The sequence below is a fragment of the Polypterus senegalus genome, chromosome 11, assembly GCF_016835505.1.
Source record: "Polypterus senegalus isolate Bchr_013 chromosome 11, ASM1683550v1, whole genome shotgun sequence".
Classification (NCBI taxonomy): Eukaryota; Metazoa; Chordata; class Cladistia; order Polypteriformes; family Polypteridae; genus Polypterus; species Polypterus senegalus.
Window position 1 is genome coordinate 22,379,889 of NC_053164.1, and position 13,827 is coordinate 22,393,715.

General features: G+C 40.6%; 1 protein-coding gene across 2 annotated transcripts in view; it reads right to left on the reverse strand.

Moving 5' to 3' along the window:
- The window catches only part of LOC120538733 (dapper homolog 3-like), a 194,129-nt gene extending 180,776 nt beyond the window's left edge, over positions 1–13,353 (reverse strand). The window contains exon 1 of one of the 2 annotated variants that reach the window (XM_039768153.1): positions 12,875–13,353. In XM_039768153.1, coding sequence (XP_039624087.1) covers positions 12,875–13,114 — 240 coding nt within the window. In that variant the 5' untranslated portion in view covers positions 13,115–13,353. The remainder of the gene's footprint in view (positions 1–12,874) is intronic. The other variant, XM_039768154.1, reaches the window with a different exon arrangement.
- Positions 13,354–13,827: the final 474 nt, after the last annotated feature.

Here is a 13,827-nt window from a genome sequence, read left to right on the forward strand (position 1 = left end):
AAAAAAGGATAGGAAAGTGCAAACAAACGAAAATTATTACTCAGTGAAATAACGGAACAGCGAAAAGAGATTAAATATATTGTTCGAATTTAAACTTTAAGTCGGACACTTCTAGATCGTCTAATACGTGTTGCCATCAGGAAAAAAAAGTAGTTTTTCTTCCCAATGAAGAGGTGTACCCCCGAAAATTAAAAGATTCCAAGAACGTTGCAGCGGTACACAGGCAGAGCAGGTTAGAGATAATGGAAATACGAACATTCGAAAGTCTCAAAAAAAGGGTAGTAAAGATCGCATTAGCGCAAATAAACAGAAATTATTACTCAGTGAAATAACGGAACAGCGAAAACAGATTGAATATTTTGTTCAGATTTAAACTTGAAGTCTAATTCGTATTGTCAGCGAGAATTAAATGATTCCAAAAACGTTGGTGCGGTATGAAGTCTCGTGAGACGGAGACTTTTAGCATGAGATTCTTTCAAGTCACGCCCTACTTACAATTATTTTCAAACAAGACCACGGTCATCTAACCTCAGTCGTGTGAATGCTTTTGTCAGATACACTTCCTGTGCTCTCAGCTCTTATAAATTTTATCAGGACAATAATTGTATACATTCGAGATGACACATCAATGACTAAGCATAGAAGAAAGAGCGTGGACAAACATTCGAAAAAGTTGTTTTATTAATTACAAAGAAAGAAACAATATTCACTAAAAGGCAGTTATACGTTGCATTGTTTAAACCTGGAATCAATATTCAATGCGATCTTGAAGAAAAGTTAATTCCAAATATTGTTTTTACTAAAGTTTTAAAGTAATAGTGAAAATAATACATATGTAATAAGTCCCATGAAAAGAACAATCTCTTTTAATTGTATATCTGGTTAACCAAACCCAGGGGTGGGCGAGCGAAGCGAGCAGGGGGTGGAGCTCCCTAATTTAAGAAAAGTCAGTTTAGTTAATTTTATCAACCCCAATCAGTAGCCAGTTATGATGGGATCAGCCTGGCCTTTGTATTCCTCCTTTCTTTACTTGGTGTGAAATCCCTGAATATAACATTTCACCAGTAGATGTGTAATTCTGTCAAGATCCTAATAACTCAGACTCATTTTAAAAATGTATTAGCATTCAGACTAGAGACAGTCATTGCAGCTTTACAAGCAAGAAAAAAAAATCTTTTTATTGCCTGAAACAATACTGAATATTAAAGCTGTATTAATGTGTGATGTAGACAGAAATCACAAAGTGTAAAAGTCAGCCTCTGCACTGCACCACATCAGTGAGGACCACGTAATGGATGGTGGCTTTATTTAATTCAGTCATTCTGAGCCGTTTGAGTCTTACAATTTAACTCTACAACAGAGCTTAAAGTTGAGTCCTTAGAGTGTTGGGAGAAGGCCCATGTGGACATGAGGAGAACATGCCAACTCCACACTGAGTGTAACAAGGCAGAGAACTAAACCGAGATCAACGGGGCTGTGTGGCAGTTGCACTTACAGTATACCTTACAGTTTTTTTAAATAATCTCCCTGCAACACACATTTTATACTTGTGTTTCCCTTATCAACATCCATTATCAAATATAACATAGAAATCTCCAGTCAATTTAATCTAATACTGGCTGGCAGGGGACTAAAGGATAATTCAAAAGCATTGGGTGCAAAGCCTGGACAAGGCATCAGTCCACTCATATACATGTGGGGTCAATTCAGAGTTGCCAGTTAACTCATGTCATGGATGGACTTGCATCCCTGGAGGGTTGGACCTTATAATGGACATTATAATGGATGTTCAGTAGGGATGAAAGGGCATCCTGATTAAGATGAATAATGATCCATTTTCAAGCCAGAAGGCCATCAGAGATGAATACCATGGGTGGATAAACATCCCAGCCAGAATAGCTGATGTTCCCTTTCCCAGCTAGGAGGCCAAACAGGGTAAGGGCAGTGGTGGTCCATTACCCGGGGACCAAGTGTTCCCTCAGTAGCCTGGGTGGCAGTTCCCAGAGCAAGTCTGAAAAACAAAATCTTCTAATTCTTTAAGTAAATAAATAAACAATGAAATGCACAATATGGCATTAGATGATTGTCATTAAGTCTCGACCAGGAGCCTGCCGGCGACCGCTGAGACAGCGCCTCAAAGAGCGGCTAATTGAAATAATCATTTAGGAGCAACTCTGCTTTCTAATCCATTGCCATTAACTTTTCTTCTTGTTCCTTTGCAAAGCTCTGAGTAGGAGACCCTCTTAATCCTTTATGCTTTCATCAACGCCGCCACCCAGCTAATCCGACTTTGTGCTCCCTGCAATCTGTGTAATCCCTTCCTGCGCGTGCCACGGATCCATAATTCCCGACCGCCTACAGGGAAAGTGCTGAGGAGAAGGATCCGGCATAGCCTGGTGTGGGCAGGAAAGAAAGAAAGGAAGGAGGGAGGGGTGAGTGTAGATGGCAAATGTCGAACAAGATGGCCATGGAAGAAGGAGTGTGGAAAGGGCAGAAAGAAGAGAATAAAACTACAAACGGTAGATGAAGGGGAGCAACGTGAGAAAGGTGTTGGACTGCAAAGCACAGGGGTGACAGTTCAGGATAAGCAACAGCCACTCACCAAGCCAAGAAATCTGACATTCAGTCCATCAAGTTCATCTGGGCAGCCCACATGTCCCAATAACATACCCAGAGGCTTTTTAAAAAGTTAGCAAAGTTCCTGCTTCAACTGCAGGACTTATTAAATTAGCTGAAGAAACATGGAAGACAATGCCCTGTCCTGAAGCTGTGAAATTCCTTGGCATGGTCTTCATTATTTAACGGTGCTACACAGCCAGTGAGGCATACTAGTTAGGGCTTTGGACCCCCAAACCCAGAGGTTATAAGGTCAAATCCCACTAATGACACCATGTGACCATGAGCAAGTCACTTCACCTGCTTCTGCTCCAACTGGAATCGTGTCTCAAATAAGTAAACATGAAATTCTTTAATAAAAAATTGACCACAAAATAATTTATTGTTGTATGACCAGCTGGGAAGTAGTCATATTATACTGTAGAACTATGGAAACAATAGTGTTCATCATGTAAGGGCACTACATTAAATTATTGTTTTGTGATGCTCTGTGACTCTGTAAATAACGATATAGTATAAATTTAAAAATGATGGTGTGCCTGCAGTGAGTCCTGTGAAGATGTCCATTAGGTAAAAGTGTTATATAAAATAATACTTTTCATTGTGTAATCCTTTCTGAGACACTTAATTTGCAAGTAATTTCTTTGTAGAAATCATGAAATATCAAATATTGCTTGATGTTCATTGTAAAAGAGCACTAAATGAAATGATAAGGCAAATCACTCAGTTCTCTTCACTAATTTACTTCTTATTTGAGCTTGACTTAAGATTCCCTTAAACCACTTGGACTCACAGTGCAGAAATATGGACATAATGGCTGTGTACCTTGTCACACACGTGCGCATGGGAGGCAGCTAATGGGCTTGAATGAGAGTAATTTCGAGCCAGACCGGGAGGTAGCGGAGTGCACGGACTCTTTCGCTCAATTTTCTATGGACCGTTCATGGGAAATTTTTACCTGGCCCCGATGATGCCATTCCTGTTTCCAGCCCCTTTGATGTCACTTCCGGGTGCGAGCTTATGGATGAAGGCCCTTCCGGTTCCTGCCCCTTTGATGTCACTTCCTATACTGACCTTTAAAGCCGCCGCCTTTTCCTCCATCCCCTCACTTCTGTTCTCGACTCCAATCTGCACACATCAGTACAAACCTTTAAATCATTTTGCAGCCAGGGAATAATATACGGGTGGCTGCCCCAAACCTTTCTGTGGCTTTTTTGATAGAGCATGGTGGTGTCCATTATGTAAAGGTGCTATATGAAAGGTTTCTTGACATAAGTGGTGAGTCTCCACACAATTCAATATTTTTTGTCCTACTTCAGGATCACAACAAGCCATTTCCTATCAGGGCATCAAGGGGTGCGTGGCAAGGACTAGCCTTAGGTGGGGTTATCAGTCCGCTATGGTTCACTCACACACACACAAACACACACACACAGTGGATAATTTACAGTTAATTAGGAAATCTGCACATCTTTGAGATGGCAGGACCAGGCAACATGGAACAAAACCCATAAAGACACAAGGAAAACATGCACACTCCATACAGACACAGAGCTGAGCCCAGTGACCCAGTCTTGGAAGTCAGAAGTAGTAACCACTGTGCCAATGTGCCACCCATCCGAAATCAATCAAATCATGCCTATGTAGATTCCCTCAAATTCCTTCCACTGACTCCCTTAACATGTTAGTATAGACATTTTAAAAATGTTTACCTAAACTGCACGTTAGACAGGTGTTCATTATGTAAAGGTTGTCACACACGTGCAGATGGGAGACGGTTTACAGGCTAAAAAGTAAATGTTTTTCAGCTGAGCCAGGGGCTGGCGCAGTCTAGTAACACTCTCTCCTTTTCTCCCACTACAAACCCTCATCAGAACCCTACTCTTAATGATGTCACTTCTGCTTCCCAAGATCCCGCCTAATGATGACGACATCTCTGCCAGTTTCTGGTTCACTTAAGATCCCACCTTTTCCTCTCCCCATTATATAAATCCACCAAAATCATGTTCTACCTCAGTTTCACATGGAACTTGTGTCTGGGAAGACGTCTTTCTTATTTTTGCATTATTTTCAAGCATATAGGATTATGTGAATTTCCACTTGGGATTAATAAAGTATCTATCTATCTATCTATCTATCTATCTATCTAAACCTTTATGCTTGTGAATGAGTCTTATTACAAGGTGCAAGAAGTCACTAGGCACTGGAGAGATTCCGAAGGACTGGAAAATGGCAAATATCATCCCGTTATATAAAAAGGGTGACAGGGCAGATCCAAACAACTATAGGCTAGTAAGCTTAACATGCATCACATGAAAATTAATGGAAGGAATTATTAAGGATAAGATTGAGCAACACATGGCAAGGACAGGAGTTATTAGGAACAGTCAGCATTGGCTCAGAAGACGGAGGTCGAGTTTTACTAACATGCTGGAATTCTATGAGGAGGCAACAAAAGTATACGATCAAAGTGGAGCACATGAGATTATTTATCTCGACTTTCGGAAAGCATTTGATAAGGTGCCACATGAAAGGCTGGGCATCAAGTTAAAAGAAGTGGGAGTACAGGGTGATGTTTGTAGATGGGTGCAGAATTGCCTCAGACACAGGAAGCAGAGGGTTGGCGTGAGGAACCTCATCAGAACTGGCCGATGTTCAGAGTGGTGTCCACAGGGGTCAGTGCTGGGCTGCTGCTATTTTTAATATATAAAAATGATTTAGATAGGAATATAAGTAACAAGCTGGTTAGGTTTGCAGATGATACCAAGATAGGTGGATTAGCAGATAATTTGGAATCCGTTTTATCATTACAGAAGGACTTGGATAGCATACAGGCTTGGGCAGATTTGTGGCAGATGAAATTTAATGTCAGTAAATGTAAAGAATTACACAAAGGAAGTAAAAATGTTAGGTTTGAATACACAATGGGCGGTCAGAAAATCGAGAGTACACCTTATGAGAAGGATTTAGGAGTCATAGTGGACTCTAAGCTATTGACTTCCAGACAGTGTTCAGAAGCCATTAAGAAGGCTAACAGAATGTCAGGTTATATAGCGCCTTGATTTGTGGAGTACAAGTCACAGCAGGTTCTGCTCAACCTTTATAATGCACTGGTGAGGCCTCATCTGGGGTCCTGTGTGCAGTTTGGGTCTCCAGGCTACAAAAAGGACACAGCGGCACTAAAAAAGGTCCAGAGAAGAGCGACTAGGCTGATTATAGGGCTACAGGGGTAGACAGTAAGACTTTAGAGACTTTCAAAACTCGGTAGCAATAAGAGGATAGGACTGGCGAGCTTTGTTGGGCTGAATGGCCTGTTTTATCTTGAGTGTTCTAATGCTCTAATGTTCTAATATGAAATCAAGCTTGTGCATATAGTTTGTTAGTCTAGGAACAATTAAATATTTTCTGTCCTGCATATCTAGTTCAGGATCATAGCAAGCCAGCGCTCATCATGGCATTATGGGATGCATGGCAAGAGCTAGCCTTACGTAAGCTATCGGTCCCCTATGGTGCATTTATACCCACCCATGGTGGCCAATTTACAGTCAATTAAATAATCTATACAATTTTCGGACGGTTGGACCGGGTTACATTGAATAAACCCCACACAGACACAAGGCAAACATGCAGTATCCATATTGACCCAGACCTGGAAGACAGCACTGGTAACCTCTGTGCCAATGTGCCATCCATATAGTACAAATCATACTATATAGGCTCTCTCAAATTCCCTCCACTAACTCCCTTAAGTCATTAGTATTGGAGAAATTTTACCTGAACTGCATTTACCTGAAATCTTTACCTGGAATGCATTTTTCTTACTTTTGCGTTATTTTCAAGTATACTGGGTTGCAGTTCCCCAAACCTTTATGCTTGTGATTGAGTCTTATTACAAGGTGCTTTATGAAATCAGGCTTGTGGATGTAATTGGTGAGTCTGCATACAATTGAATATTTTCTGTTTGAATGTTTAGTTCTGGATCACAGCAAGCCAGTATTTGTCATGGTATCTCAGGATGCATGGCAAGGACTAGCTTTAGGTGGGGTATCAGCCCACTGTGGTGCAATCACACATACCCTTGGTGGGCAATTTACAGTCAATTAAGAAATCTGCACATCTTTGGGATGGGGTGGGGGGTACTGGATTACACTGAACAAATGCCACACAGACACAAGGAAAACATGGACATTCCACAGTGGCCTGCACCCTGGAGGCAGTAATGGGTAACCACTTTGCCAATCTGCCAAACATCTGTAAGAAATCACATAGTACAAACCGTGATATGTAGCCTCCCTTGAATCTCGTTGTTAGCCCTGACACTGTAGAAAACTTTATCTGAACTACACGTTATGAACGCGTCCATTATTTAAAGGTGCTATATGGTACTAGATCCCCTGCTATAGAACTTAAACATCAACATGCCGTGATTTGTGAGTCGCTTTACTCCTAATGCTTTACCTAAATAGAAGTACAAGGTGCGCCTATAAAGAGGCAGAACAAAGAAAGACGCGAAGAGCACAGCGAGCTGGAAAAGAGGCGCCACCACCAGCGAGACAGGAGGAGATCGGCGTGCAGCACAATGTCGATCACCGTGAAACAGCAGAGGACAAAGTGACAGCACACACGGGGAGAGAGTGCAGTGACACACATTGGGCGCAAGTTTAAAAAAAAGGAGCGGAGGCTCTACGCACGATGGGCAGGTACGAATATCGAAACATATGCCAAATAAAAAGTCAAACATCGCGGCACAATGAAAAAAATAAAAAGTACAGCGGGACGGGAAGCTGGAGGCGCAAAGACATCGAAATCTGATTAGGATAGCAGGACTCTGCAGAAGTAGAAAGAGTGAGAGTGCCGATGAGCGAGTGTGAAAGACGCAGTCATGAAATGGCACGGCATAAAACGTGGAGTGACACGGCGCGCGGACGCACAAAAAAAAAGAAGAAGAAGAAGAAAAGACAACAGGCGAGAGCTTCCTTGACATGGTGCGCTCTGCCTCCTGTACAGAAAAGAAGACAAGAATGAAACGGACTTAGGAGCCCCTCCGGCGACTGCTGCTCTCTTTCGTTAAATTCGGTGCTTTAATATTAAGCAAGCAGCCAACATCTTCCTCTTGACATGAAAAACGCTTTGCTGTCATTGCTCGAGAGCAGACCACGCGTATCAGTCAATTATCCCCCGAAAGAGGTCTTCTTTTACATGCCAAACGGAGCAGTTGGGCGAAATAAGACGTGATGCCAGTTCCCAGTGGGATACGCAACTTTTTTATCATTGCAAAAAACATTAATCCATAATGAATAAATAAGCGTGGAAAAGCCAGAGAGAATAACCCATCCAAGCAGACGGGCTTCGGGATGCACTGGACAAACTCCTCATCCCATCCATTGTTCTAGCAGGCAGGGCTCATTGGTATTCAGCTCTAATGCTGTCCATTGTTGACGATGCAGCCACCAAGAAAAGAGAGAGAGAGAGAGAGAGAGAAAGAAAGAAAGACAGAGAAGCCCCCCGGGGACATGGCTGCCTTTTATTATAGAATTTTTGAAAAATCATTTGCATGGATTGGAAATATACTTTCAAATATCAAATCTCAACACTTTGGTTTGACCCCGAACCTGCAAGGAACTGGATGGTTTTCATTTTTTTTGTTACTGAGCCTTATTGATTTTTAAGGTTCATATTTGAATATTACAATAATTTTACTCAACCTAAAGACTATAACACCATTCATTTATTGAATACAAGTCCATATAAACCCCACAGGGCACTCTTTATTATTACAATTGAAGTGAGGGCTTATTATCTTATCATAACAAGGATCTCTAACAAAAGTAACGTTCAGTCTTAATTAAAGGAGCCATAGGGGGCATTTTTAGAAGGCTTAGTATTACTATTGACAATTTGACAAGTATTAAAAAAAACAAATACACACTTGGGTAGAAAAATAACAGCTCTACTAAAAGGGAATCACTTTACAGTTCATTTACACAAGAAAGGGTGGTGTGTTTAAGGCATGCAATGGAACAACAGATTTCCATAAATTGAATTATAGACTAACATAAATTATATTTTAAAAAATGTTAAATTTAGGCAGTACAATTTATACTGTTTTTTTTTTCCTTTATGACTGTTATTAATTGTTCCTCTGATGTTGAATTACATTTTTACAAGAAAGGAAAATGAACTTGAGAGACACTCTATGTGATTTTTGAAATGGAGCATTAATAAAAAATGCTATAACAGCTACCAACTTCCTAAAATATTTTACATTACAAAGATTACCAAACATTAAAAGGACTGATAGAATACCATGTAGTATCATTACAGTACTGCTATTAACAGATACAATGATAATTATAAATCATTTAGTAGCAGCAGTGGTAATTGTAGTAGCAGATTCTCACTTCCAGCTTAATCATTTATCACTAAATACACAAGACTAGATATCCTTTATTACAACTTGATCCAAGAAAAATACTGTATCACAGTTTAAATTTGTAAATATCCCTGAGCAGCACTAAAACAAACAAATCTTTATGGGCAAAATCTCTAAAAGTGTAAAATGACATAAAACAACTCATGAAAATTCTTACATTCTTTAAGACATTTCCTGTTAAAATGCCCATCATTTGTAAATATGTTGAACTGCATCATAAATATAAATGTAATCTCTCCATATCACATTTTCTTAAACCTCCCTTTTCCTGCAAGGCTATTTTGTAATTGATAAAAATAGATTATTATGGTTGTCGTTTAACTTGGCATTGTGTGTTAACTGTGCCATATGCAAGGCAAATGACCTATAGGAAGTATTAGTTAACATTATTATATAATAACTTCAGTAATTTGTAATAATAATAAGAAGAAGAACAAAAAGAAGTAAAATATGAAGAAGAAGAAGAAGAAGAAGAAAAAAGTGTCCTGACAGGTTCCAGTCAAATGTCCCATTCAGCTTTCACTCTTTAATGTTTCTTTAATGGCCCTTTGCTGAGTTGTGCAGTTCCACATAGAACTGATGCTTGACAAACAACCATTTTATTCTGGGATGCATTCTTTGCATATGAAATTAGTTCTTTGGGCTTTAAAAAGGTTCTTAGTATGATGACAAAACAGGAATATTTTGGTACCTATAGGGGGATACCCAATAGATCAAGAAAACATAAACTTAGCAGCAAGGGTTCCTTTCAAAAATGTGCATTTCACAAATCAGTTATCATCTATTCCTGGTTATTTATGAAGCCCATTTTGGATTCAAATTCTTCTGGAAACCTTCATGTGGATGGTTCTTTTGGGAATCAAATATGGTTCTCGTATGGCCACTTTAGCACCTTTACTTTTAGGAGTGTTGTTACCTTGACCCTTAGCTAATATGGCATTTTTATAAAATAAGTGGATGAGTAGATAATAATATTATTAATAATGATTGTTGTCATCATCATCACCATCACTATCATCATCTTCATCAAAGATCTTTGACATGATGCTATTGGCACCCTGTAAACCTAAAATGGATTAGATAAGTTAGAGAATGTCAGACGTCATGCAATAGTAATAATAGTTATTCATTTTCCAGATAACTTGCCATGCACTTCTGCAGATTAGCACTATTACATAATGTCACATTCTCAACCCCATTTAATCAAATTCAGGGTTTTGGGGATTAGCATAATTACTCATTGTTATTACTGTTGCTATCATGATTTGGTGCCTATCCTGGTTCTTTAATAAAATGTCAGGGTTGTGTGGTTCGGGCAGCACAGTGGCGCAGTGGGTAGCGGGTAGTTCACTTCCCGGGTCCTCCCTGTGTGGAGTTTGCATGTTCTCCCCGTGTCTGCGTGGGTTTCCTCCAGGCACTCCGGTTTCCTCCCGCAGTCCAGAGACATGCAGGTTAGGTGGATTGGAGATTCTAAATTGGCCCTAGTGGGTGTGTTTGTGTGTGTCCTGTGGTGGGTTGGCACCCTGCCCGGGATTGGTTCCTGCCCTGTGTTGGCTGGGATTGGCTCCAGCAGACCCCCGTGACCCTGTGTTCAGATTCAGCGGGTTGGAAGATGGTTGTGTGGTTCCTTGTGGAACCATTGCTTTCATTCTTTTTATATGATGTTGGTTCTTATGTTGGGAAAAAAAAAGAAATTTTAATGTATAGTAGGCTACCTAACAGGACACTAAGGTTAAGAAAACCTGGAATTACCCTGTGTTATCGTATGCAGCAAAAGTCCTTTTAAAATAGGAAGCCATTGCTATTCACAAATCAGTTATTGTTATTTACTGATATAGAACTGTTATGGATCTAAATAAATAAATAATTTTTCTGGAGGCTTCATGTGGATGGTTCTTTACATGCTAAAAAATCCTGGTGCTTTAATGACATTTTATGGCTCTTTACTAGGTGGTGGGGTTTTTCATTGAACCATTGCTTGACAAAACACCATTTAATTCTGGGGAGGGTTCTTTGCATACGAAGTTGGGGTTTTTTGTGCTTTGAAAAAAACTTCCTGAACTGAAAAAAAAAATGAAATCTTTAATGTATGATATGCTACCTAGCAGAACAATAATAGATTACTAACAGAAAACCTGGACTTGGCTAGTGGTATTGCATGCAGTAAAAGTCCTTTTAAAATGATGATCCATTGGTATTTCACATATCTCTTACCATCTATTCATGGTTATTTACTGTACGGAGGCTGTTATGAACCTAGATAGATAAAGGTTCTCTCTGTAACACTCATGTGGTTGGGTCTTTTGGGAACCAAAAATGGTTTACCTGTGGCATCACTCTGAAGAACCGCACTGGCACCTTCATGTTTGCTAGAAGTATCACTAATCACCAACAGGAACTCTCATCTAATTTTATAATCAATGCAACAACATCCTTTATTTTCAAATTGCCCTCATAATGTCTGTGAAGTGTTAATTATTGAAGTTTCCAAATAAATAAGACAAAAATGAAACTAAATAATTAAAGGCGTCACTGTATTATGATTGAAAGTAATCATATTTGGTATATGTTAATAAGTCTGGAACTACTTGAAACTACTACTAAATTATTCTTATGAGTTAACAGTGCAATAATGGGTAGTTGGATTGGAATCTCATTCTTATTTAATACAGTACATGATATTGGAAAATATCTTTATATTACCATTCTCATTTACCTCGCACACGTGCAATACTGTAATGTGCAATTTTATTTTCTCGTGAAATTAGTCCAAATGAGTGTTTAAATGAAAACTCAAAACAGTCCAACACTGCACATCGCAAAAATTGGTAAAACTCGTTTTTCCTTGTGTATCAAGTCGTAGATGAGCGGGCAGTGGCGGGCAGATCTGTGGCGATAGCTGGTGTTTGTAAATAACTGTCACGCTTGACTAAGATAAACACCATCTGATACTGCAGCACTTTCACACACATTGCAAAACCATCCCGAATGAAAAGCCTCCTAACCCGCGACAATAAAGTAGCTCTTCGGATTCACTTTAGTAACGGAACCCCTAGCTCCTGTGGCGCTTCTGTTGCTATTAATAAGAGGCGGCTAAGGATCACCGTTATTTTATTTTCAGCGCCTTTTTCTATGAAAGCCGCTCAAGGCGTGTTGTGCCGCAGCTGGCTGTGTAAATGAACAATTTAATTATATTGCAAGAAAATGCAGCGAGTGAACGTTCATTGGGTAGAATAATGACCCCCGCGCCCACCCCCCCATCAGCTACTCCGGCCCTTCACAAAGTAAGTATATACATTTCTAATTATTGCCGGAAAGCATTCCAAGCCCCGCTGACCCCGACTCGCCCCTGAAAACATTTCACCGTCTCCTTTCAAGACAAAGGGGTCATTAATCACAGCTTTTACGTGGAAATTAATTGAAATTTGTGCACCTCCTCCACTTTGCTGTTCGGCACCGTGATTAAAAAGAAAGAAAGAAAGAAAGAAAGAAAGAAAGAAAGAAAGAAAGAAAGAATCGCTGGAGATACAAGAGAGGACAAGTTTTGCCCGATGTGGTTAGGGCTCGTGCCCAAGTCGAGACGCCAAAAGCCTCTCAGTTGTACCCGAGGTTGCGCGCGCGCGCGTTCTCGTCTGCGTGTTGCTGCCAACCAGTGAAAACTTCGCTTAGCAAACGCAAAAATCGGAGACCCACACAGAATCACAGCAAAGCTCAAGAGCCTTCTTGTCAAATCAGATACTCTGACAATTGACTATCTCCCCCCACCCCAATATCATACCTTTTACAATAATAAGACGCTCCCACCCCCGTGTTTTCATTTCTTACCAGTTGCCGTCTCAACGTCAAGTCGTCTTGGCTCCTGCTGGCGGGGCCCAGCTGTTTTCTTCGGGGGTCCCCTTCTGCCCCATTTTCGCTGTCATGATGAATTCCGAGGGCGCTGAGAACTAAAAATTCCTGCCTCTGCTTTAGAAACTCCAGTTCGCACAACCCAGCCAAACTGGCTTCTAATCTTTCCTTGTTCCTGCTCCTCTCCACACCGATGGGGAAAGAAAAGGCACGCAACATTTTTTTCGTGCAGTAATCTGATGGTAACTGTTACTCGACCACTGCTTTTAGTCACCGTCAAACAGCAAAAACGTATTTCAGTCGCTTCTTTTGCGAGGCCACAATACTCAGCGTTTGATGAAATCCATGAGCCCCTCTGTCTATATGGCCGAGGCCATGCATGAAGTGCATGAAAATTGCATCCACTCTCAACTCCAGCTAAGCAGCAGCGCTCGCTCCGTGTGTGTCAATTCAAAACCTTACCTTCCATGCGCCAGCTGTCATATCCTAATTTGCATTTACCCCGCCCCTTCACGGATCCATTGGACACTGGCAACTAAACTTATTCTCCTGCCCCGCCTCTTTTATTTTGCTTACTCCGTATTTGGACGGAGTCCGTGAGCTCTACCGTTTCTGATTGGTTATAGCCTGGCCGTCACTGATTATAAATGATTGTATTGGCCCCGCCTTCCTCTTGACAGCCCATTCCAGCAGCGGCATTGGTTAAGGGCTGCGCTTGACATATCGCATCATTGATTGAAAAGCTTGAATGAATTGACCCCATCGCAGATAATGAATGGGGAAGCTGCGGTTACTTCTGCCAGCGCTGCAATCGACGGATAGAGATCGTGGCTATTAGATTAGGAACCTGTTATTGCCAAGCTGACGAAAGAACCTTTCAGTTAAACGCGCATGGGAGTTCAAAATAAAGAAAAGAAAATGATACACCTTGC